This window comes from Strix uralensis, chromosome 1, assembly GCF_047716275.1.
Source record: "Strix uralensis isolate ZFMK-TIS-50842 chromosome 1, bStrUra1, whole genome shotgun sequence".
Lineage (NCBI taxonomy): Eukaryota > Metazoa > Chordata > Aves > Strigiformes > Strigidae > Strix > Strix uralensis.
In genome coordinates this window covers 22,984,506-23,008,949 of record NC_133972.1, presented here as the reverse complement: position 1 = coordinate 23,008,949, position 24,444 = coordinate 22,984,506, and the positions used below count along the sequence as shown (strand labels likewise).

The 24,444-nt window shown below is 35.6% G+C and overlaps 1 protein-coding gene across 9 annotated transcripts in view; it reads right to left on the bottom strand.

The window, feature by feature from the left end:
* LARS2 (leucyl-tRNA synthetase 2, mitochondrial) overlaps positions 1 to 24,444 on the bottom strand; it is a 145,643-nt gene that overhangs the window by 58,025 nt on the left and 63,174 nt on the right. For 6 of the 9 annotated variants that reach the window (XM_074859389.1, XM_074859416.1, XM_074859408.1 and 3 more), the window contains 4 exons: positions 17,158 to 17,249; positions 13,709 to 13,769; positions 5,874 to 5,963; positions 1,580 to 1,723 (listed from right to left, as the gene is read on the bottom strand). In XM_074859389.1, coding sequence (XP_074715490.1) covers positions 1,580 to 1,723; positions 5,874 to 5,963; positions 13,709 to 13,769; positions 17,158 to 17,249 — 387 coding nt within the window. Of the gene's footprint in view, positions 1 to 1,579; positions 1,724 to 5,873; positions 5,964 to 13,708; positions 13,770 to 17,157; positions 17,250 to 20,093; positions 20,221 to 22,298; positions 22,355 to 24,444 lie in introns of all 9 variants that reach the window. The other 3 variants (XM_074859433.1, XM_074859444.1, XM_074859439.1) reach the window with 3 other exon arrangements.

Here is a 24,444-nt window from a genome sequence, read left to right as displayed (position 1 = left end):
AAGTTCCTTCTTGTCATCAGCTGAGCCTACTTACTGGAGAATGACATGTGGGAGATGTGATCATTGCAAGAGCTGATGTCTTTCCTGTAATGACATTTCTTAGGTCAGAGACTAAAGACAAAAGATAAATCTTCCTCCCTAGAGGAGGGTGAATGGTGAGCAAGAAGTAATAAACCCGTAAGCCAATGGTGTTTTCAGGGTTAGTGACAAGCTCTTCAGTCTTGTTTTTGGTCTTTATGAGTAAAAATTTAAGGCTGATTCACTCCTTTTAGAGGGAGATAAGTAAACAGTGATTTGGTGCAAGCATGGATACAGCCCAGAAATACCAGTCATTATTTCCTACAGTCTTTATAAAGACAGTAGACAAAAGATGCATCAGTAAAGGCAGAAACTCTAGTGAAACTCCGGCTTCAAACTGAGGGAAACAGTGAGTTGGGGCAGACCCTGAAATATCACAAAGGTGATCATGAAATCTGGTGACAAGAGCACCAAGAAAAAGCTCACAACATTGTAATAATTTTGTGATTGTGCAGACATGCTCCATTTTTCCTTCAGTTATAGCAAATGTTCCCTCTTTCCTGCCAGAATAGGCAGCACAATCAGAAAGCATGCATCTCAAGTACTCTCTCTCTGTGTATGACGAACCAAAGCATCAGCAGGATATCTAAAGTTCTTCTCTTTATTATGAATGGACCTAGAGTGAGAACTGGGTTTCTTCTCCCTGGATGATCGTGGAAATTTGGTCTCTTGAATCTGAGGCTCAGCAAATGGGTCAAAGATGAATTTTTAATATTTTCTTGGCAATAACATTCTCAATCTGTTCTTGAAGTCTCAATACACAGAACACTTGGATGAAATAAAAAGTTCACCCAGACAAAACAGGAAGTCAATACTTTCATCTCAGAGAACATAAAGCCAGAAATTTTGTTGAAGAATTCCTAGATGTGGAAGCTATGCTGTCCCATCACAATCTAAATTTGAGCTCATAACAAAAAAGGATATTTAAATAACTTGAAATTTTTTTTAAAAATTACAGATAACTGAGTAGAGCATGAAGTAAAACAGAAGGCCCAGATGAATCTTCAATAAAGAGCAGTTAATCATAAAGAACTATAGTTCAGACACATGTGGAAATGAATGATAGGTGACACACTGTACTCCACTGCTTAGACCATGCTCCTAAGTCCAACAGGTTGACTAGGCAAACAAGTTTCTAGTTCAAAAGATTGCACAGCTGTACACCCAAAATATGCAGAAAAGTACTTGATGGTAAATATGGGATGACAACGTGTGAATGCAAAATTAATTCATTCACCTCTAATTTATGCTTTTTGATTTCTTCAGAATTTAATCCCACACCAATTACTTAGAATTCTTAAAGATGTGAAGAGAAAGATTTCAGGGGTAATAATTTTTATACGCACACATACACAGGGATAGATCACATATATTATTATATAATCATGTATTACACAAACATGCATATATAAAAGACCACATTCAGCTCTATGAGTATTTCTGGATGAAAAGTCACCTCTTTTAAGTGCTACCATAATTTCAAAAAACTGTATTCTCATACCTTTGCATAAGCAGTCGTTTTGATAAACCACTGTTTGAGGTATTTCTGTTCCACTTTTGCTCCTGAACGCCATGAACAACCATTGTCATCCACCTGTTCGTTAGCTAGAACAGTCTGATCCACTGGATCCCAGTTAACCAAGGCCTAAAAAAAGGTTGCAGGAAGAAAAAATATTTTTAGCAGCTATTTCAAAACCAGAATCTTACTTTTCAGACATGAAAGGAATTATCCAGAAACATTCCTTGGGCCCCTGAGTTTTCTATGTTTTTATAACATCCATTTGAATCAGCAGCATGGACTCAACTGAAGATATTTTGAATATTCATCTTCTCAGAACTCAGAACCCCCAAGAATGCAGTTGGCAGCATTTGCCTTGATTAATCATGCTAGGGGGATAGGCTGACACTTGAATACTAAATAGGTAAGTGTCCCAATTGGCTATACCGCAAACTACATAGGCTGATGCTTACAAGCTGTCCACCACTAATCCAAAAGCATCAAGTCAGACTGAAGGGGATGAATAACTGAGGAGCTCCAACTTGAGAGGGCAGAATCACAAAGTAGTATTATACTGATCAACTATATTTCAAGTGAAAGAGCTGGTATTATCTGCACATAACTTCTGTTAACTGCATGAATTACTTTTGGAATCACCTTTCCTTATCAATACAAATACATTAAAGAAATTTAAAGCAAAATAAATGTTGGTGTTCAACTCTACAAACCGTGTTTTTTGAGGGCTAACTGAAATACCAGACAACATACAGCGGAGCAAGCAAAAATCAAACTCACCCCCCCACCCAGCGTTGAACAATTTAGCTGATCATTCATCATAAAAGATCTAAGACCACAAAAGAATCCTAGTGATCATTCCAGAAGTGGTATTCAATGCTAGACACTGACTTGAAAAAATGAACACAAAGAAAAAAAAAAAAAAATCAAAGAGATAAGAGTAATCCATTACATTTAGTGTTATTTAGTATTTGAGCTAAATCAAAGCTAAATCAGCCTGACTGAAAAACAATAGCTGCAGCTCCATAGCGTTCTAATACATTAAACATTATTTGAAAATTTCAAATGCATTCTTTGGGTATGGGGAGGACTTAGTATCTCAATCTAAAAACTAATCATTGTCCTCATATTACACACTTTTTATCTATCACTGATCACCTTCTAAAATGCCCCAGTTTCCAAGCAACTGATATTGCTTAGTTTTAAATATGCTACATTTCTTAGAAACAGTAAATACCACAACCATTTTACAAATCTTTTAGTGAGGATAGCAGAAAGACAGATGCATGGATCCTCTTCCTTAGGAATACTGTTGCTGGTTTTGTTATCAGTGTGTGGTGTATGTGTGTGATGCGCACAAAGTCTGATTACCTACATTGATTTATACAAAATTTATTATAGTGAAATGAAAGTCATTCTTTGATAAAAAACCTCACCTTCAAATGAAGCTTGTGTGAATTCAGTATGTCACTGGAATTTAAACTTTTTGGACTTTGTCTAACTTTTACCTGTTACCTACCAATAACACCACACTGGTTTTTATAAAAGGCTCCTGAAAATTCATTGGAGAAATTAAAAGCAATCAATATATTGCACTATTACAGATTATTTTCTAGACTTTCAGAACACACGACTTCTTCAGTAATGATACAACACATTATGAAGTTGGCTCTAAAGTAATGATCTTTTAATTTATAAAGTTCTGGAAAAAAACCCACACCACTACAAAGTTAAAATAACACCTAATGAGACATAAATCAGATAATATTAAGAAGCAATAAAATGCCACTTGCATATAGCAGTATTAGCATATGCTTGTATTCAACTGGCTATGACTCAAAGTTTAGAAAAAATACTGTTTCTATTTTGATGATACTGCATCAAATTTATGATGAAAATTTTAGAAGATAACTGAAATTATTTATATGAGTATAATTATCTAGTATACCATATTATCATGATTCATAACGAGATTTATCTAAATAAATCATGTAAAACATAAAACAAATATGCATTTAAGAAATCTGTAGCTGAAAAGTCTTGTCTGTGAATTTTTAAAGTTGCATTTTGTTCCTTCCATCTCTTCCAGCCTTTTGACTAATATACAGAACCTGGATATTAAATTAAATCCTTAGTTCCTATTTGTACCTCACACAGGCAACTACTTGACAATGACAGCCTCTGAAACTATGGCCCCAGGAAGCTGCTAAATGTCACCTACACAAAGAGAGCACAGTGCAAAGGTGTATAGAGAACAGCAATTATTTAGATCTCCTCACTACGCCAATGTAGACCATATGCTTTTAAGATAGGATTCATCTCCTCTAACTTTGGGTATCTATAGCATAAATATCTACCTCCAAGTATGGTGTTTATGGTTCTACTACAGTCTACAGATATCTAGTCAAAACAGTAGAGTCTAGGCAGCTATTAATCTCAACATCAATAAGACACCCACACCTGGCCAGGTCAATAACTTCTACAGTGTATTGACTACATCAGTATTGCAGGAAGAGAGAGGATTTTGCTACAGTGAATAAAGATGCTGCAGCACCCAGGCAGACATTGTTAATTCTCAGTAATTGCAGCTCCCAGACATACTGAGTCTGTGTCTCCCTACCAGGGTAATTTCTGGCCAGACACACATACTCCTGGAACAGAGTGTTAACTAGGCTAACACTCCACATGTATTATTCTTATTGCCACAGAAAGGCTATGAATTATTTCCCTGTACCCAAAATGAAATTGTAATGCAGAAGACTTCAAGCTGTGCAATAGTACTGCCTAACATATACTGCAGATATGCTGACAACATGGGATAAATACAACTTTAAGTATATATGACTGTTTGAAAAGTCCCGGGGTTATGGGCTCTCTCTGCCATCCGTTTCCTGCCAAAAAGCAACTGGTTCATATCCACCAGAGATTACAACCCCTATAGGTTGACAGATGCTGATTAAAGTTCTCAAACTGATCCTTGACTCTTAAGAGGGAAGTAGATCCAATCACTGTTACCAAGTAGCTCCAGGATCCCACAGTACTTGGAGCCTGCATGCAAAATTTGTTCTGTCTATTATTACTGCTTCTAACAAAGCAGCATCATGCTTTTCAGATCACTCGTCAACCAAAAAAATTTACAGATAAAAATAAGTTTGTTATGGGAAAGCTAGGGGCTTAATTTTTTTTAATTACAAACACAGAAAATAATTACAGAAAAAAAATCCACAAAAAACCCAAACCAAATCTAGCATGTTAGGACATATCAAATATTGAATCTTTTTGCTGGTTGTCATTTAAGATCTCTGAATACGTCTTGCCTATGAAAACAGGAGACATAGTTCAGTAACACCCTGACATTCCAAATGCTACCTTTCACCATCAACCTCTTTCTCCGGGTTCAGAGAATAATTAAGAGTACATCCCTCATTATATTCTATGGGTTTTCCTGGTTTCTGTAGAATACAAATGAAATCTCAAAGCATATTTAAGAAATCTTAGTTTCCATTTTAAGTTAGAAACATTCACTAAATTGCAGCTTTGTTTAGGTGCAGCTGTTCAGGTATTTTGGACCTGCATTGCCTTGTCTATACAGAAATTTCTTGGGAAAGCTCATTTAAAACCTTTGTTTCACCTCCTGCTTGAGAGTTAACTGAACCCTTCCCTTTTCAGATATCCTGATCTATGTTATTTACAAAATATTATAAGGCAAATAATTTCTTAATGTACTGGTAACAGATAAACAGCTGTGATAGTCTTATAGCATCTAATATTTATGTCATGTTTTAGAAATCACAAATAGGATCCAGGAATTGGACGGTTAGGCACATAATCTCCAATTATCCTATCCAATCCTATCAGTTCTGAGACAGTATCACAGTAATGTTATACAGTTAAATAATCTCACTGCTGAAGAGACTCCTAATGATCACATTATCTTATTTGCTTTCACAAGAGGGAAGTTAAGAGCTAGAAAATTCTGTATCAAAGCCATGAAATAAACTAATAGTAGCTATATTCTGATCCTGTGCTGCAGTGCAAATCACTGACAATAAACATTTCTGATTTGACTTGCTACAATATCCATTCATGTTAGTTATATATAAAATTTAGTTACATATACAATTCAGTTATATATAAAATTTATTCTATTTTGCAGTGATTTAAAACCAATAGAGCATAATCCACTTAATGAATGTGAACAGATGATCCCGAAACGCACCACTGACATGAGTGACTTGAATTAGTAAACTTGGAAAGTATAAAGGTCAAAGTTTGTACCTACCTCTTTTTGATACACCATCCCAGCTTCAAAAAGCTTAAGAAAGAGATATTGTGTCCATTTGTAGTACTCTGGTAAGCAAGTGGTTATTTCCTGTAGAAATGAAATAAAATAAAAATTCCTGAAACTATTCTTAGTATTTTCTTGAAGTGTTTTAACTTAAAACAATTAAGTCAGGGGTGTGTAATACATGACACAGAGAAAACAGAAATGTTTATTTATATATGCATTTATGTACAAAACCCTATTGTGTAATGTTTATAATGACTGATACCTTTACTCAAAACCAGAGAAGGTGTGCTTTGTGTGCGTTTGATGTGCAAAGAAAAGTTTCCCTGTTAACATGGAATATAAGAACCCTGTAAGATCAATGCTGACAGATACAAGAACAGAAAGTAAGTGGAAATGACCAACAGCTGCCTGACCAGGGAAACAGCAAAACTAGACAAAAGCAGGACTCTAGCAAAGAAGTCATGTTAGTCAGGTTGCCTTTTCCTCTGTTGCTCAGCAATGAAAGGCAGGAGCGGAGCCTGCCGGCTGTTGAGAAGCAGCTGGGAGCTGGCTGCAGAGAGGCGAGCAGAGCAGGGGAGCCTGCAGCTGAGGCGGTACGTACAGGACACAAAACAGCACGGAGGAACCAAGGCTGCTGGCAGACAGAGCGTGTGGGGCAGGCAGGGCAGAATATGGGGTAAGGCTCTGAACTTCAAGATGAAAGACTTGGGAAGGCTATCTCACAATCACAGCTCAAATAAGCAACCATTTTAAAAGGCAAACCAGCTCAAGTTAGGAGAATGCTCTAGGTTGAAGTATGGAAAAAATGAGAGTCATAAAAGATGTCACGAATGAGGGGGATTGTTAAGAGGCGAATAAAAACAGATAAAAGACAACATAAGGAGGAATGGGAGTTAAGAGAACAGCAAGTAACAATATAATGGATAGCTTTTTTAAAACTTACAAACATTCTGAGTTTTTAGTGAACTCTAATAATTAAAAAACAACCTACTTATCAACAGCGTAAAAAAATTCCCTATTTTAAATGTTCAAAAACCAAACAGCAATCAAATACACATCTTAATATGTGAAGATGACTAAAGGATTACATGATTATAGACTCCCAATTTTCTCTACACAAACACCGTGGTTTCACAGGCACAACAGAAACACATACGGTTGCACCCACATCTTTTAAAGTTTGGCCAAAGTAAAAACAACGGTGTAACTTTGTGTTTAAGCTCTCATTACATCATAAACGTGTAACAATAAACTGATCACATTTCACTCAACAGTTTTCCTGTTTACCTTGCATTTGTTTAAAGAAGAAACATTTCTACAAGCTTTCTGTTTTACCACATTTGTACTTACTGAAGCACAAGATGACTCCTACGCTGAACTTCTAATCAACAAGAACATCTCTTGGTTTTAGAGTTACAGAGTTGACAGTAAGCCACTGATAAAATTTATTCCATTTGCAAATATTTATCAACTACCTGAAATACCTCCAAATGTGAAATGTCTTTCACCTAGGCTTTCCTATCATCTAAGCTTCCCACTACACACAACGTCAGCAATATTATCCACTACTCAAATGACATCTGAAACACTCTAGCATAAAAATTTTCTTCTTTTTTTACAACTTTACATTTCAGTGCTGAAACATTGCTTTGAACAATTAATATGACCTTTGAAGAGATGTGCCTCAAAAGTGTGTGTAAGAGGCTTTCAAGATCACAAAGAGACATTTAATGGCAAGTTTTCAGCACAGCATGTGAAGACTTAGTCATGAAAAACAGTTGCTTGATTAAATCCCTGTGCTCTGCACTGTAAAAAACCCACTTGATAGGAGTCTGAGTTCCATCTCTCCAACTAAACACTATCCACTTAATCAGCCTTGGGGTTTTTTTCCCTGCTTCTCCACACAGTGACATCAGTTCTGCCAGTGTGATGCCACTACAGGCAACAGAGTTTCATTACTGGAATATCAGACACACAAAAGAAGCGAGAAAAACCCTTTTGGTACAATGTAAGATTATGTGAGCAACAGACAAACAGGTAAGACAACAGAAGTGAGTTTTCAAATAAAGATAGTAAAATGGACTGAGATTTGTCCTTTTGGCCCTGAATGGCAGATCTGTGTTAACTGGAACAAAAAAAGATGACACAACAAGCTTGAGCTGCAAGATACAAGCTAACTCCTGGGAACTGTGCTCTCTCACAAGTTGTAAACTGACACTTTTTAGAAAGAAACGCATCAGGCTGTATCACTGAAAAAAAATGTGCCATGTGGTCATTGAGCTGCGAAAAGATCACCCAAGCTCATCATTTAACTTTATAACCTTGAAGGTTTGAAGTAACATTTGAAATTAATGAAGAAAGAGAAATGACATCACTACCAAGTGACACAAGCTGCTGATGACATGCTAGCAACCTCTTGTCAATCTCGAAATGTGTTTGTTTTTTTCCACCATTTAGCACATTAGGACTTATGGTGGAAAATAGTTTTCCATGTATTCCAGTTACTGATCTTGATTAAATAAATAATGTCTGGTAAAAAGTTTCCATTAGGCTGCTATCATGCTTGAATTAAGGTGAATGTTAACATTTCTATTTATACTTTATGAGCATGACAAAAATTTGCAGTGCATTAACAGAACTAACTTAACTCAGAAATACAGAAAAGGGTTTGCAAAATAGCACAATGGAGCCCTTCCACCCTGCCAAAAAATGTAACTTTCTGGCTCTCATTTGTGAGCTGAGCACTAGCATAACGCACATGTATTGCACCCCATATCATAAAGTTCAGTGATTATATATAAACAGGATATACCATATTTTCTCCAAAGATAAAATACATACTAAAAACCAGAACCCTTTTACAAATATGAAATATGTTGCTCAGCTGTCCACTGCATGTGCTCTTCAGTGCTCTGTAACAGATTTAGTGATAAGCCATCACCCCAACATTTCAGAAGGTAAAACGAAATGGGAGCATCTCCCTCTTCTCCCCAACCCATTGTCCTTTTTCCTTTTGTCAGCTTGCTAGTTAAAAAGTGTATATATACTGTCACCAAAAGGCATCTTTATCATTGGGTACTGTTACTGCTCCTTACTCCTATTCATTAAAACAAACCACCCTTAAAAGTGGTCTGCTTTTAAAAATAGCAGATATTGCGAAGGTATAGAAGAGAAAGTCCCCTATTCTTATACCAAAAACTACCTTGCTTAATCCCTTTACTGCAGCACAGCAAACTGTTCCTAACAAACAGCATGACGGAGGGGTTAGTATTTTATTTATTTTTGCATATAAATTCTCAGTTACAGACTAAATAGCAGTATTACAATTTGACAGCACTGCAACTTGGGAAGCAACTGGTTCATGCTAAGGTTAAAGGGCCGTTCATTATCTTAAAAATCTGATTAAAAAACCTTCAGCTACCAAAAATATGGGAAAACCAACAGTAAAGAAGCCTGGATAAACAAACAAACAAAAAACCCCAAACAAACTGGATGGAAGATTTTGGCCATTAATAAAAGAAAAAATAATTTTCAAATGCCTTGTTTTATAATTCATTATTTGTTCTAAATCTGCTCTGTTCTTACAACTTTCTGTTATGTAGCTCTGACCTTAAAACTGGTTTTTGTTTGTTTTTTAAGAAGGTTACATCTTCAAGCTACTTTCATGACTATTTTCTTTTTAAATAAAAGTAGTATTTACAGGCTGGATGAAAGTGTTTATTTGTTGTAAGATCCACCAGGCTTTGTGAATAACATATAACTAGAGAGAAGTAATTTTCTAGTTTATTACTAACCATTTTATTTTTAGCACACTCTTATGCTATCCTGAAGACAGACATGTTGTACTTGATACTTATTAAAAAGATGATGAGAAAAAGTCTGAAAGGACTTTTTCAAAATCTATTTGGGAAGATTAAGCAGTCTTTAATCTATTATTTGTCTCTTTTGGTATTAAAGGGCATGTACCACCTCATCTAGTATAACTATTTGCTTTTCAGAGGTTTAGAGCTCGGTAGAGACCAAGCTGCATTTCTAAATTAATTTGAGTATTTGTATTTCAAAGGCTCTTCGTTTCATGCTTTATTAGCTACAAATACAAACATCATGCAGTGCCTACATTTTAGAGCATGAATATCTTTCCTGCAAAAAAGTAGGTTTCCTTTTTTAGTTAATTACATGTAGAGTGACTGATTATCAGTGATATGTTGATAAAGAGAAAATTTAATAGGTAATGCTCTATCTACTGTTACAGTTTTATTCATGCTCAGGCAGTACACAAGAATGACAACTTCAAAACTAAACAGAAAAATATCTGCACAAAGAAAATCTACCGAAGATTTCATCTTTTTTAATGTACAGAGCAGAAGGGGAACATTACTCTTATGCAAAAAATTATGTCACTTGGAGCACATGAATTGAAAAGTCTGAAAAATATTGGCAGAATGAGCTACCTTCTAGAAGAAAGTTACAGATTGGTAATATAGTGGTGAACTGATGGCTTACTGGAAACATGCATTCAGTCTGACGGCACTCCTGAGCAAAAGAAAGGAAAAGATGTTACACGTTCTCCATCCCTTGTTGCTGATGATATGAATCTTTGAAAATTATATTGCCTAATTCCCCTGAAAATCATGTTTAAAAGAAGTGGCAGGCAGCTTGCTAGGCTGTCTGGGATGGTATTTTGGAGAAATATGTAATAAAAATCATCAGGAATGCCCAAATTACTGTTATCTGAAAAACACAATATAACCACAATGGTTTTTTTATTTTCCAGGTGGTTTTAATGTCTCTCAGAGACATTTTTTCCATCCTCAAACTGCAGCTTTTTAACCCTGGATCTGACAAACATAGGTGTTCAAAATAGAAATGTTCTCTCTCACTTATTATTTTTTAAAAATCTCTCCCTCAAATCACACCATTTTCAAAGTGATTTAAAAATAAACATTTATTACTTGAGGCACTGAAAATACCTACATGTTTCAGGGAAAAAATATCAGATCACTATTAGTATTCAAACCTATTCTAAAGCAAAGTACTTACAGAGCTATTTTATGCATTTAATTACATTTTTAGTTTGCTTACATTTTCTGTTTAGGAGAATAATTTTCAAATGTCTTTGTAACCTGACTTTCTGAAATAATCTAATTAGCTTTTAATAATGCTTTATTTGTGGTGCCTTACTGGTTAAGTAATTTCACTGACTGCTATAACATAAAATACTTTTAAATTTTGATTTGTAAGACAGAGAACAATGAAAAAGACCCAGACAAATAAAAGGAAATTGCTAATACGCCAGGTGCACTGGGATTTGTTCATAATAATTTTACCAAGCAGTAAAACTACAACTAGTCTTCATATTCCTGGACAGGACATTCTTGAACACCAGACATGACTTTAAAAGCAATCAGCTTCTTCAGCACAGCTACATGCACTAGGCATTCAAAATGTATTTTTTGTTATTTTCCCACTTTCTTCTCCCTCAACATTTGTGAAATGGTAAAATTTACTTAAATTTCCTTCACATCATCTAGGTATATACTCTAAGCTGGCCACAGAGGACAGTTAACATAAAAGGTTAGCACTTTAAAAAGGCAATTCACTGCACACTAAAATAGGGATCTAAGGTAGGAGAATGGGTTGCCTCCAGCACATATTTGCTAAGTACTATGCTCTAGCACAATGAAGGAGCACTTTTAAGCAACGCCAATGAGATTAAATTAAAAATAAACTCCTGTTTTGTACAATAGTCTTGGTTAATTAGATTAACCCATATAAAAAGTGTTTTTCTTGCATTTTTCACAGGAGTCACTAATGCTAGTGGGTTTGTTTGCATCGTGACAGTATTTTGTAAGTCACTGATTTAGTGCCATACAAGTATAGAATAATAAAAAAAATATTCCTCACTTTTAAGGTAAGTAGCTGCACAGCACAGTGCACTGCTGTGCAAAGATGCTTGTGTTACCCCAGAAGCAGTACAGCTGAGGCAGTAAAATGCTCTGCCCAGCCTAATTAGCCTTGCAGCAAAGCAGGCTTTATCAGCCTGGGAAATACACTCTGCTAGGGCTTAGCCGTTCTGCTTCCAAAGGCAGTTCTGTCATGGCTAGCTCAAATATCTGCACATTTGGAAATCAAGCAATATAGATGTATTTCAGGCATCATACATTTTTTGCAATGAATAAACATATCTATTTCTAATGATCACCATTCAGGTCACTCTTACTTCAACTAATAAGGCAGGCTTCTAGGTAAAATAAAACAATTCATAAGCTAAGGAGTGAAAACTCCAAAATTCATTGTGTGTCAAGGAACACTTTGTAGCTGTTTTAAAATCTTACCTTTCAAAAACACAAACTATGTGCCCCTAGAACATTCTAAAGTATTTCAATTACACAACTGTTCAAATGGGCTTAGTTGAAGAGTATGAAATCCCCTTCCACAAGTATTCAGAGACTTCTGAAGCTTCATTAGACAAAACGTGGCTTACTAGAAAAGTGAAGGTAAGCCTCAAAGAACAGGAACAGAGGTGACAAATGACTTTTCCCTCTGTAGTTCCTGCCATGGTTTTCAGTACTGCCAGTTCTCCATCTCTTCTTCAGAATGAAAGGGTTAAACAAAAGTCCATATAGAGGTGACTTTTCTCAATTTTCTTGAAAGGCAATCTGCAACATTCAACTCTTGCACGTTTCATAATACAGCCTACGCATATGATTTCACTGTTTTGAAGTATTGCTTTATTACACACACAGAAAATCTCCGAGATACCAACAGTTTTAAATATAAGAAAATAGTTGTCAAGAATGTGTGCAGTGAACCTTCCACAACAAATCTTTTCTTTTCAGAGCAACTTTTCAGCTATCAAGAAAACTAAAATCTTATTAAAAGGGCTTATACTGAAAAATCTTGCCCTATATATTACATGACGAAATACAGTTTTTTAGATGTAAGACATACAAATAAACAACTTCACCTTCAAGAGTAAAGAAAACAGATGGCAGGTCTCAGACTGCCAGAAACTAATCCTTTTCCCTTTCAGATCTACAATACTGCTATAAAAATTCAAGATTAGCATCTCTATCACTCTATTCAGAATCATATTAAGGTGATAAGCAACAGTTATTGCTGAGAATATAAAGGTAGTGACTGACTTTCAATTCACTGGTAAATGCAATAACCTTACAATTGCTTCAAAAATTAATCTATTTTTTATCTTTAAGCTATTATTAGCTTATATCAGATCATGTTTGGTAATGTGTTTAAAGTGAACACCTGATGCTCAAGCATTAATATTTTCAATAAAATTTATATTTTCCAAAACAGTCAAGATACCAACACCTACAAAAAGGCAGGCTTATGCTTCAAATTTAGAATAACATAACTAAACCACCATTTCAAGTTACAAGCTTTAAACCCTTGAGTACATTATAAAAACATAAACATTGAAAAAAGCACTCCTCAAAACATATATAAATTAACATAAAGGCATGCTGTTTCATAAATATCTATTTAGACTATTGTCTAACTTCTAACACAGAAAATTGCTACTTTGAAAGAACTGAAAAAGCAGAGAGAAAAATCCAAATGCAAAACTGAAATCACTTTAAAGATTCTCCTAAACCTTGAGATTAATCAGATGATACCCGTATATCAAAAGTGAGAGAAATATGATAAAAAGCTTGAGAGAAGCTTGATTTTGCAGTTTAACATCTTAAAATGGCCTCTTTCAGAGACTTCTATATTATCATAAACAAAATGGTGAAATTCCATGTTTTTTGATGTTCTATCATACAGTAACATAAAGCAGCATGCCTTAAAAAAGAAAATCTTACCCTTTCCCATGTAAAAGACAGACCTAGTGCATCAAACTGTTCTCTCATGTGTTGAATATTACTGTAAAATTAAAAAAAATTTATTAACTTAAAATATTTCTATCACATGATCATATTCAAAATAAGGTGCTTATAAAGTTCTGAGAAATCAAAAGCACTAGTTAACCTCTAAACACTATTATCTCACTAGCAGTCAAACCCAAGGAACTGCCAGAATACTCATCTTAAATATTAATTTCAAAAGTCCCTAGTGTATGCTGGTTCAATTTCAATAGCTGTGTATACAAGACAACAATTTGTCTTCTCTTGATTTGAGCATAACTGAAAAGCAAACATGGCACTGCAGTTTGAGGCAAAGGTTTCTGAAGCATCACTTCTCATTGTTTTTAATTATCTTTACTTTCAAAGGGTCCTCTGAAATCTTCATGATGGAGTAGGACACAATTTCACCATCAGCCTAATCCTGCTCTATCCTGGCAATGCTATCCTGGATGTATTTTGCTTTGCTCTGGTGATAGTGTGGCTCTAGGATGAGTAGAACCAGTTCACCTATTCAACTGAAGACATGCCCTACAAAAAGTTCTCCAAAAATACCTCACCAGTTTTCTGGCCTCCCTCTGATCAAAAGGCTGATTAAATCAACACTGTGGCTGCAAAAACAGCTGAGCCAACACAAAGGAGGTAGTGGGAACTTATATCCTGGGAGGTGACAAGGAACCACTAAACTTCTGGTGGCAGAACAGCCATAGATAAACTTAAGTCAGCTGCAAAACTGTAGGGCTAAGACCTTGTCCCAGATGGATTATAATAAAAATGTAAAATAAGACACATCAGAATATACAGTGAAGCTTTAGTTTGAAAATCTACTAAATACAGTTTACTAAAATACCCACAGTTACACGAGATTAACTAGTGACGTGGTGTGAATCTATTCACATACTTCAAAATTGCTTAAAATTTCTTAGGGACTTTTTAACTTTCTACTAAAATGCATTATGTCAGATAAAGTTATCTTCTGACAGTGGCTAATTTGACAGTCATGAAACCAAGCATTTAATTCTGATCCAGAACAAACCTGCACTGCTGAGTATGCAAATATCCAGTATTAACAGTCACAGAGCCCCAGTTACACTAGAGAAGGCCTGACTTTTCTGGTAAGGAATTTTCCTGGTAGTATACCAGGAAATCCTCTTATGGACTCACAGCTTCCACCGGGGAAAACCATACTTTCAGTAGTACTGCTTATATTAAAGTCCCACTCAAAAAGAACTGTACCAATAAAAAATTTCAGATTTGAGTGTATTTTCACAAAGCTTCTGCCAATATACTAACTCTTAGTAACAGCAATTTCTCTGTGTTTGTATAAGTAACTCTGTCTTCATTTGCTTTTGTTTTTTTCCTAACTTTGAGAATATAAGTAGTAATGGTCAATTTGAGTTCATTTTAAATCACCTGCTCAGAAAATCAGTATGCTCTGAAATTTGGTTGCTCACTCCTGAAACAAGAAAGCTGAAATGCTTATGGTGCGCCCCCTTTTACAGGGGTGGCTGGCTCTGCGCCAAGGATGACTAAAACACATGAGGTTGCTCACACACCATCACAGCTCCATGTTCAGCTCAGTCATCCCTCCCTGCCGCAGGCATGAGAAACATTCAGGATAGGGACAGTGGAGAAAAGAGGAGACAGCAATTACTTCAGTAGTCAGAACTTAAACTGCCCATATGATGAACCAACTCCCTTCCTTAGAATAATCAAAAAAACTGGGTATGTAAATAATTTTTCTATTTGGATGTTGTTATAATCAGTCCCAATGATGATGTGCTAACTTTTCTCAGTTTGTTGTTATAATATTGTTATCTAACTCTTAAAAATAGACAATCACTCTTTTCAGTACTAAGGAAATTTTCAAAGCAAAACTTTCTTGTAGTATAAAACTTCTTGTACTTTTAACTACTAGCTGAACTGCTTTGAGTGTATGAAACAATACACACCTATCTACAAGAAAAGAGAATCAGCTCAGGGTGTGCCCTGTCACATGCTTTTTGATATGACCTAAACAAACTGCTGAGACAGGTCTTTGCTATTGCACAGTCTCTCTGCCCCACGTGCTCACTGCTTTTCTTTTGAGCCAGTTCAACTCAAGCAGTTGGCAGAATGGCTTTCTTCTGAGTTGACAAGCCAAGTCAGTTTGAAGATGCCCTACAAGTGCCAAAGCTAGTACAATAGGTGAGGAGGGACCATGTAGTAGGGCGAAGGGGAAAACACTAACCCTTTTGTAGTCAGCAAGTACTTAATGTAAGCCTTGTCTCAAAACCACAACCTTCACTTCTCTGTGCCTCATTTGTCATGTAGGTAAGGATCACAGTAATGCTCTATCTGGTGAAGGTTCCACCAAGATATCTGAGGTAAAACCGAGGCACTCAGATCTAAGATTGTAGATTTGTTTTACAGCTGAGCTTCGGTAGGCTTATTGAAAGAAGACAGAAATCATCAATTTACTGACCATGCTACAATGTAATCAATAGCCCACAACACACTGTGCACAGTGATTTTTTAAACACTCAGAAGAACAAAACCAGTTTTTTACATCTTGATGGTAACTGGTTCTCACACATATTCTTACCTAAACCATGTGTTAAGGAAATTTTTAAAAATGAGCATAACTAACTCAGAATTTGTGTGTAGTGCACTCATGTGTTCTCCCTAAATGAAATAAATTGCCATCATATTTTAGTTGGAAAAGTATCAAGTATCTTAAGATGGGACCAGAAGCATGAAAAAAACTTAAAAGAAACAGCATTATCAAAGAAGGAAATGGATCAAGGTCCAAAAAGATACCACAGCTAGATTACTGCATCCAGAGCACAACAAACAGCTTCACTTAAGAAAACTGGTTTCCAAATCATTTATAGAAATGAATGTTTACTTATACAACTTTCTACTCATTTTAAAGAATATTAGGGGAACACAACACCCAATTTTCATGGAAATCAGTATCAATAATGCCTGCTTATCACTTTCCAAGACCCAGTCTCAAATGAAAAAACTATCTTCTTCCTCTTTCGCATGGTACTGAAAACTGCTAGCAAATCTAACCACATAGCTCATAATTTTCAACTGTGTATTCTATACTAAGATTTAACTCACCATAATGACATTCTGATTTATTTCTTACTGATTTGGGTGTTTGGGAAACATTACTCTTTCAATATTCTACCTTTTTACAATTTAAAAGTCATTGAGATTAAAACCTTGAAAATCATCCTGATACATTTATTTTTCAAAACTGAATCATCTGTACAGTCCCATAAAATATTGGCAAATAACCCTGGTTCTTTCTTTACCATCTTTCTTCTACACTGGTTTTGCTCTGTTTTGTGGGTTTATGGGGGCCACAGTACAGGTATTCACAGTGGAAATGTCATATTACTTAATTCATTAAAAACTACCTTTGTGTCCAGCTTGCAGGGTGAAGCCCATGTTCAACTGCAGCATTTTCTGCTGGTAAACCAAATGCGTCCCATCCCATTGGATTTATCACCTGTCAGCAAAAGGGAAAAACACCATCTTACATAACTCTGGAACGGCATCAGCAACACACACAGGCCTCCAAATAACAAATGGTGTTTTGCATTTCAGCATTTGCTTTGTCTCAATTGAACCTCTTCAAAACATGCCAACCATGGCTAGGTCTGTTTTATAAGATGAATATGAAGCATACTTGCTATCTATAGTGCAATGTTAGAGGGAGCTTAAAGTATTATGTAATAAATCCTCATGACTATTTCAATACCAAGTTGAAAATGACAAAAATCAATCTTTTCTAAATTTGTGTGGTCATCAAAATCAGCAGTTGATGCTACTGCTATACAGAATCAAATACTCATTCTAAAGAAGAAGAAAGCAAGCAAAACTAATTGAACCAAGTTTTATATACCTGAAGTGTCGCCTACTTTTTTCTTTTGTTGAAGGAAAAAAAAAAAGATGAAAACCCTGTGATAGCCTTAAATCCAATAGATAAAATGAATAGGATGGGGAAAACTGTTTTAGTCAAATTTTACTAAAATATCTTTTGTAAATCTAGACTACAGACCGACAAATTGTATTTCATGACCACAAATAAAGGTGGAAAAAAATGTTTACTACAAAATAAAATAGATAATTCCTGTTGAAATAGATATGTATCTTTCTTATTAATGTCTGAATTATTTGGAAAAATAATCTACCAATACAGTAAGTATTCAAAACCCTGTTTAATAACCAGGGAAAGAAAGGCCAGCACTTAAGATGTTGTCATTAAACACATATATTGGATACCTGAAAAAAAATCCCATTTTTTATACCCACAAATGTGCTATAAATCTAACAATTATGATTAAAGTTACACAAGTTTAACAATAGCAAAACATGCCTAAGTAACATTTTACAGGTTGTAAGAAATAAAAATTTTTACCCCTTAAAATATGTATTTATATAAAGAACTTGTTCTTTAGTGGCATGGAAGCAAACAAGCAGTAAGAAAGCAAGCCCAGCAATACTAATCTCATAAGCTATCTCCATGTGAAAAATCTGTTTATTTCGGAAGCATAAGAGCTACTTTTGTCACTGGTTGAATTATTTTTATTCTTCTTTGCCACAGCCTTCTAATCCTCTGACTTCAATGGAATATTTCATAAAAAATACTTTATAGACATGTTTATAAAGGTGCCCTAGGCACCAACTCGGTGTAAAAGCAACAGGATTTAACAGATGTGACTCCTCAGCATTCTTGTTTTCAATACTGAGCTAAAACTAAACCTGCTGTATATCATTATTTTGCTGGTGCAGCAACAAAACCAAAGGTATTAACCAGTGATCAACTGTGATTCAAGCCAGTACAGTAAGGGTCCATGCACAGCACATTTTTGATGTATGAATCTAACAGAAATCAGAATGCTATTCTGTGTAACAAATCTTCCCTATTATCAGACATATTATTGTTCCACATATCATAGTGTCAGAAAACTTGAGTTCTAACTCCCTACTTCCCCACATTATAAACATTACACGGAAAACTTCATTTGGAGCCTAAACCACTTGTCAATGCCCTGTGGAAGCACACCTCAGCCCTTCTCCTCTCCCTCTCCCCACCAGTAATCAAAACTATTAGTATAAAAGAGAAAAAAGAAAGGTAAAGTTTACATAAACTACAAATCTCAACAAAATTTTTTAAGGACATACTAAAATACTAGTTTCTGCAGCTCAGCTCTTTTTGCCCATTACTGTTGCTGATGACCTGTCTCTGGACAGAAATGATGAAATAAACCAACTTTTTTTTTTTCCACATATATTTTCTCTTATTTAAACCCTCTTTGTTTAGACAAGTGCTCTACATTTGCATCCCTACAAATGCCTTATTTTACTACAAGCTGACACACATTAAGGAGATTAGAAAAACTACTCTTGATTAATTTTTGTAAAATTTGGCTTCTGAAAATCTCCTGGATATAGACAGGCAGCCAAAAGCAAGGCACAATCTAATTTCTCACACTCATGAGCAAAAGGATGTGGGAAGAGCAGCTTCACTACCAGCTACAGACTCCCCAAAAGGGCTGACTGATGCTCCAGACAGCTAATGTGCAGACATTTTATCACTGTACCATCAGCACTAGCAGGAATTATCTAATCACACAGATCTTCCCAGTTCTAGCATGTATATTAAAAATATCATACAGTGTATTCACTTATCACGCTCAAAAGACAGTTCAATTTAACAACCAATAGCATTCTTCAAGTTAAAGAGCTGAAGAAGTACGCTAATTCAAGTTTTAATCAGAAACCTGAATTTCAAGAGACATTAAAAATATCCTCAAATTAATCTCCAGGATAGATCTATTTATGTAGTTGCTATAGAGATGAATATAACATGCACAGTGGTTTAGAAAATTATTTCAAGTTTATTGTCTCTTTTACTTCCCTACTGTGAATGGATTTGAAAGGTTTGTGAAATGCATTTGTCTAAACAACAGGTCAGCTGCTTCTGGATGGAGTGTATATTACGTATCTACAGTTAAAATGTCACAGTCTCCACGCATCACTTGGCATTACACCTTAACTCAGCCAACATAAAACACAAGACTGAGATTAACTATATAGTTCTAAAAAGCATAAAAATCTCAAGAGACATGGAAGAGGAGAAGAATATATACATGTCAGAAGTTGGCACAAAGAATAAAGGAAGAGTTCAACTGTTCAAAACAAAGCAAAAACGGGAAGAAAGCAATTTTGAAGACCAAAGGATATTCCTTGTAGCTCCTAGATGGGTTGGTCATAGGCTCTGACTAGCAGAAAACATGGCTGCTCCCTCCAGCATTACAGACAAGCAGAAGAAAAAAATATCATCCACTTTCTTGAATGCTGACTTGATTGCTTCTGACAGCCGTCTCTAAACCTTATGCAACTGAGGGATCAGTTCTGCTCACTAGAGCAACTGTTCTTCCAAGCATCGCTTCTCTGTACAGAGAGTATTTTTTCTAGGTCGCAAGGAGAAAGAAAAACAAATAATGAACATATCTTGTAGGACAGGAGGCTTGCATAAGTCTAAGGACGCCTATACATCGTAAAAGAAGGCAGGCTATAGTTTCAGTCATTTTAAGACGGCAGAAGCCAAAGGCAGCTCTGTGCTTCTGGTCTTCACAATGAAGTGGACAGGTAAACTCTTCTTAGTTAAAACTAATAGGTTAGTCTTGAATACAGATTATTACATGGCTTAAGATCCTTAGAAGTTCACATGATCAGGCAGGATCAGCTATGAAAGACTGGCATTTTCTACCACTCAACGTACTATGTTTTGCACAGGAACATGAAGTTGCAATAAAGTGATTAATTAGTATGTGGGGAACGAAGTGCTTGGTAACTACCACACTGAGCAGTCTTTTCAGGAGCAGATTACTAAAAACATTTTAGATCCCAAAGACTCTGACTTCAAATTAGCTCGAAGCATTACTTTAAAAATAATTTCACAGCACGGTCAAAAATCTGTCATTAATAATGGCTGGAGCTCTTAATGTGACTGTGGGACAAAGCAGAGGAAGACACAGCAACTCCATTAATTCATTTGTGAGATCTCAGCTCTTCCTCTCAGACGATTTTCATCTATTCACTGCTGTAACAATCAGCCCATCACACTGACATTAGTAGGCGAGATCAGTAAGTACTATATAACACAAAGCTGACAGTGATCTCATAACACTCCGTTCTATGCCTCCATCAACATAACTAGGACAGACAATTCAGTGAATTTTCCTTAATGTTTGTAAGGAAACAAGGAACTTGTTTGCTCTCCTGATGTGTTCAGTATGTCTCAAAACTATGACCAGGGAGCTGACGTATCTTTCTTACATCCAGATCAATGCATTCTAAATTCTAAGAAATACAGCAGAATCAGTGTCAAAAATGCCTGTAAATAAACACATTTATTTCAGAGAATATGTGATAAGAGAAGACAACCAAAAATGAAAGGGCTCGCTGACAGATTAGTGATTTGAATCAATACAGCAAGGTCTACATTCCTGTCTCTAGTTATGGCCCCATGACACACTCGACATGGACTAACCAAAAAAGGCTCACAAAATAGGCCATGGGTGGTCATGAGTTCCAGCTGCCAGAAAACACCCCTGGTTCCAGCAGCAACTTTCTGTCATCCTCCTTGCACTTGACCTCACAACTGTGCAACCACACACAAGTGAGACAGTGAGGACACACGGTTGGAGAGGGGAAAGGAGAGGATGGCTGCTCCTTCCACTGGCTGCCCACAATTAGGCTGAACATGTTGAAAATCTGACTTGATTTTCAACAGATTACAGATACAACACATTTTTAATACAAGACCTCCACCTGAATGCAGCCTAAATTGCCTTTTAAGTGTAGTAAGGTAAAAAACACCATTACACAACAGCTAAAAATTACCACCACCAAACAAAAAAAACCCAAGCAGACAAGGCACACCTGGAAATAGAGCAAAATAATGAATTTTTAACTAGTGTGTACATTCTAGCAAGGCTATTTCAATGCCTCTCTGCAACACAATGCTGCATATTAGCATTCTGATAAGGCACTTTCAAATTAAAAAATAATCAATCCACACAGATTTCTATCAAAACATAACTCTGCTTATAAAATTCTCTAATTTATATGTTGTTCTCACAAGATACAAAATATGAGAAATTATTCTATGTCCACATGCTATCACAAAGATTTAGAAAACAAAGGTGTCTCTCACTTCCTTAATCTCACACATTCTTGTCTAACATAATTGCATTTAAATAATACCTCATTTTCTCTTTTTCTTTCAAAATGAAACAGTGAGCTCATTAACACCTTCAGTGCTTGCTACTGGAAAACTAAATTTAAATAAGATTCAATTCACGTAGGATACTTGTAATACTTTCCACTTGTTTTATACCACAGAAAATAACCTGGCAAAAGGACACAACAACCTCACACAAAAAATATGGTGGAGCACAGCAGCTAATGACGATCAGAAAATGGAACTGTACTGAAATAATTCATCCTATTGATGACTTAATTATAAAGTTTTAATTAAACTTGCCTGTCTTTCTTCAATACCATTCACTGTTGCAATTTCAAGAGCATTAAGATTCACTGCTGAAAGGGAAAACAATTAATGAAAATACATCCAATTTAAAAAAGATGATGTTCTGGATAAAACTAAAACGTTCTTTAAGTCATTTATGTATATTGTGGAAATATCAGTGACAATATTCCAATCTCAGCTATGAGGAGCAGTTTAAGTATAAATTAAGAAATCTGATCTTAGTGTACAGGAATTTCACCCTGAATTGTCCAATGATCATTCTCATTTCTGCACAACTCATATATGTGACAGCCTCGCTGTGGTATCAATTTCAATTCAAAATTTTATTAAAAAGATATCACAGGATCTATTGAACTGAATCGCTCTCTGTTTACTGATTGCTAAGGGAATTATTCTTAATCCTCTGAGAGGCAAAAATTATCCACTTTGGAATTTATCAAAGACATGGTAATGATAGCATGATAAAGCAATGGTAAATACTTTTTTCCCTGAGCAGCAGCAGACTCGAAATCTGCCATGGTGAAAATCACCATTAAAATCTCTATAATTTGTACATGGCACTCAAATAATGAGTAGGGAATCTCTTAACTTCTTACAAAACTCCTACATTTGAATACACAACATGCATGTAGATTCACAGAGAAAACACAACCAGAAACTGCACATTATAGTTCTGGATTGGTTTATTAATAGATACAAATTTGCAATTTAAAATATATAAATTCTTTTTCATAGCATTTTTAAAGAAATATGTTTGTAATAAGATCTGTGACTAGAACTCTCCATACACAAAAATTGTTTTAATTGTACTTCAAGAAAAATGTTATCTTTAACACATTTTGAAAAGAGACTAGCTTGGTGCATTCATGCTAAGTAATCTGTACAGTTTACAGTTCCCACGCAAAGACTTCAAACTCCATCTTCAGTAATTAGAATGTAAACAAGTTATAACAGATGTACCCTACAAATCATTTATCCAGCAACCCAATCCAAGCCCATAACAGAGTTTGTCTCCCATGCACTGCCTACAGGTCCTTGAGGAGTGTCGGAACAAGACAATGCTTCGCTGGTCAGATCTTCAGGTAAAACAAACGGGACTTCATCACCCAGCAGCACAATCAATGTGCTGGCCCCGAATCGATACAACTGTGGTGATTACCTCTGTACTGCAATACACACACTCACGCACCCCCTGCTGAAAACTCTGCGAAGCTTATCACTCATCAGTACACTGAAAAAGGGACTGCCTATTGTGATGTTACACTTGCATTAAATCCCACCCCTGTACACCATTTCATAAATGACCAGCCAGTCACGTATTGCAGAAAAGGCTGCTGCTCATTAGGTAATCTGTTTGATTGCTCATTTTCAGTGTCATTAGTCACCAATATAATTTACGGCTTTATGCTAAAGCAGTATTTCCTCCAAAAACAAGGCGGGGGGAAAAAAGCAACAAATACTTATTTTCCCACTTAAAATGCTGGTGAAGTACAGGTTCCTGGCAAATATCAGTAGATTTCAGTGCATATTACCTCACTAGAATATTTTAATTGAAACAAAATCAGATCCTACCGAGCCAGACAAATTAAATACTAATGTTCCATTTCAGAAAAACAAAAAAACAGCATCCAAATTGTTTAACACTTTCCCAGTTAAGATTTCAAACTACCTCCAATATGAAGAAATTACATGCATGCATTCCAAAAATGGTTCCAATTTACTAAAGGAGCTCTAATCCCTTTGTAAAGGCATTCAAGCTTATCCTTATTTAAGTATTATAACAAATAAGTCAATTCTTGCCTGTTCAGATTAAATCAATATGAAACTAATTAACTATTTTCTCATGAAGTCATTCTCTAAGAAATATATCCCCAACTTATTCAACATACATTACCCTCTTACTCAACCATATATATACTAGTCAGCTATGTACACACCATATATATTTTCCCTGATATTTTCCCTCACTGATTATTAGACAACAAATATACATTGTAGTCTGAAGTTTTCCCTGGGAACTGTAAGTCTGTATTTTTCATGGTAACAGCCCACCACTCCTTGTTGCCTTACAAACACTTTCAACCTACCTGTACTGTTTCTAGCAGTTCTATGACTTGCTAACCAGGGTCAGTTCTACATT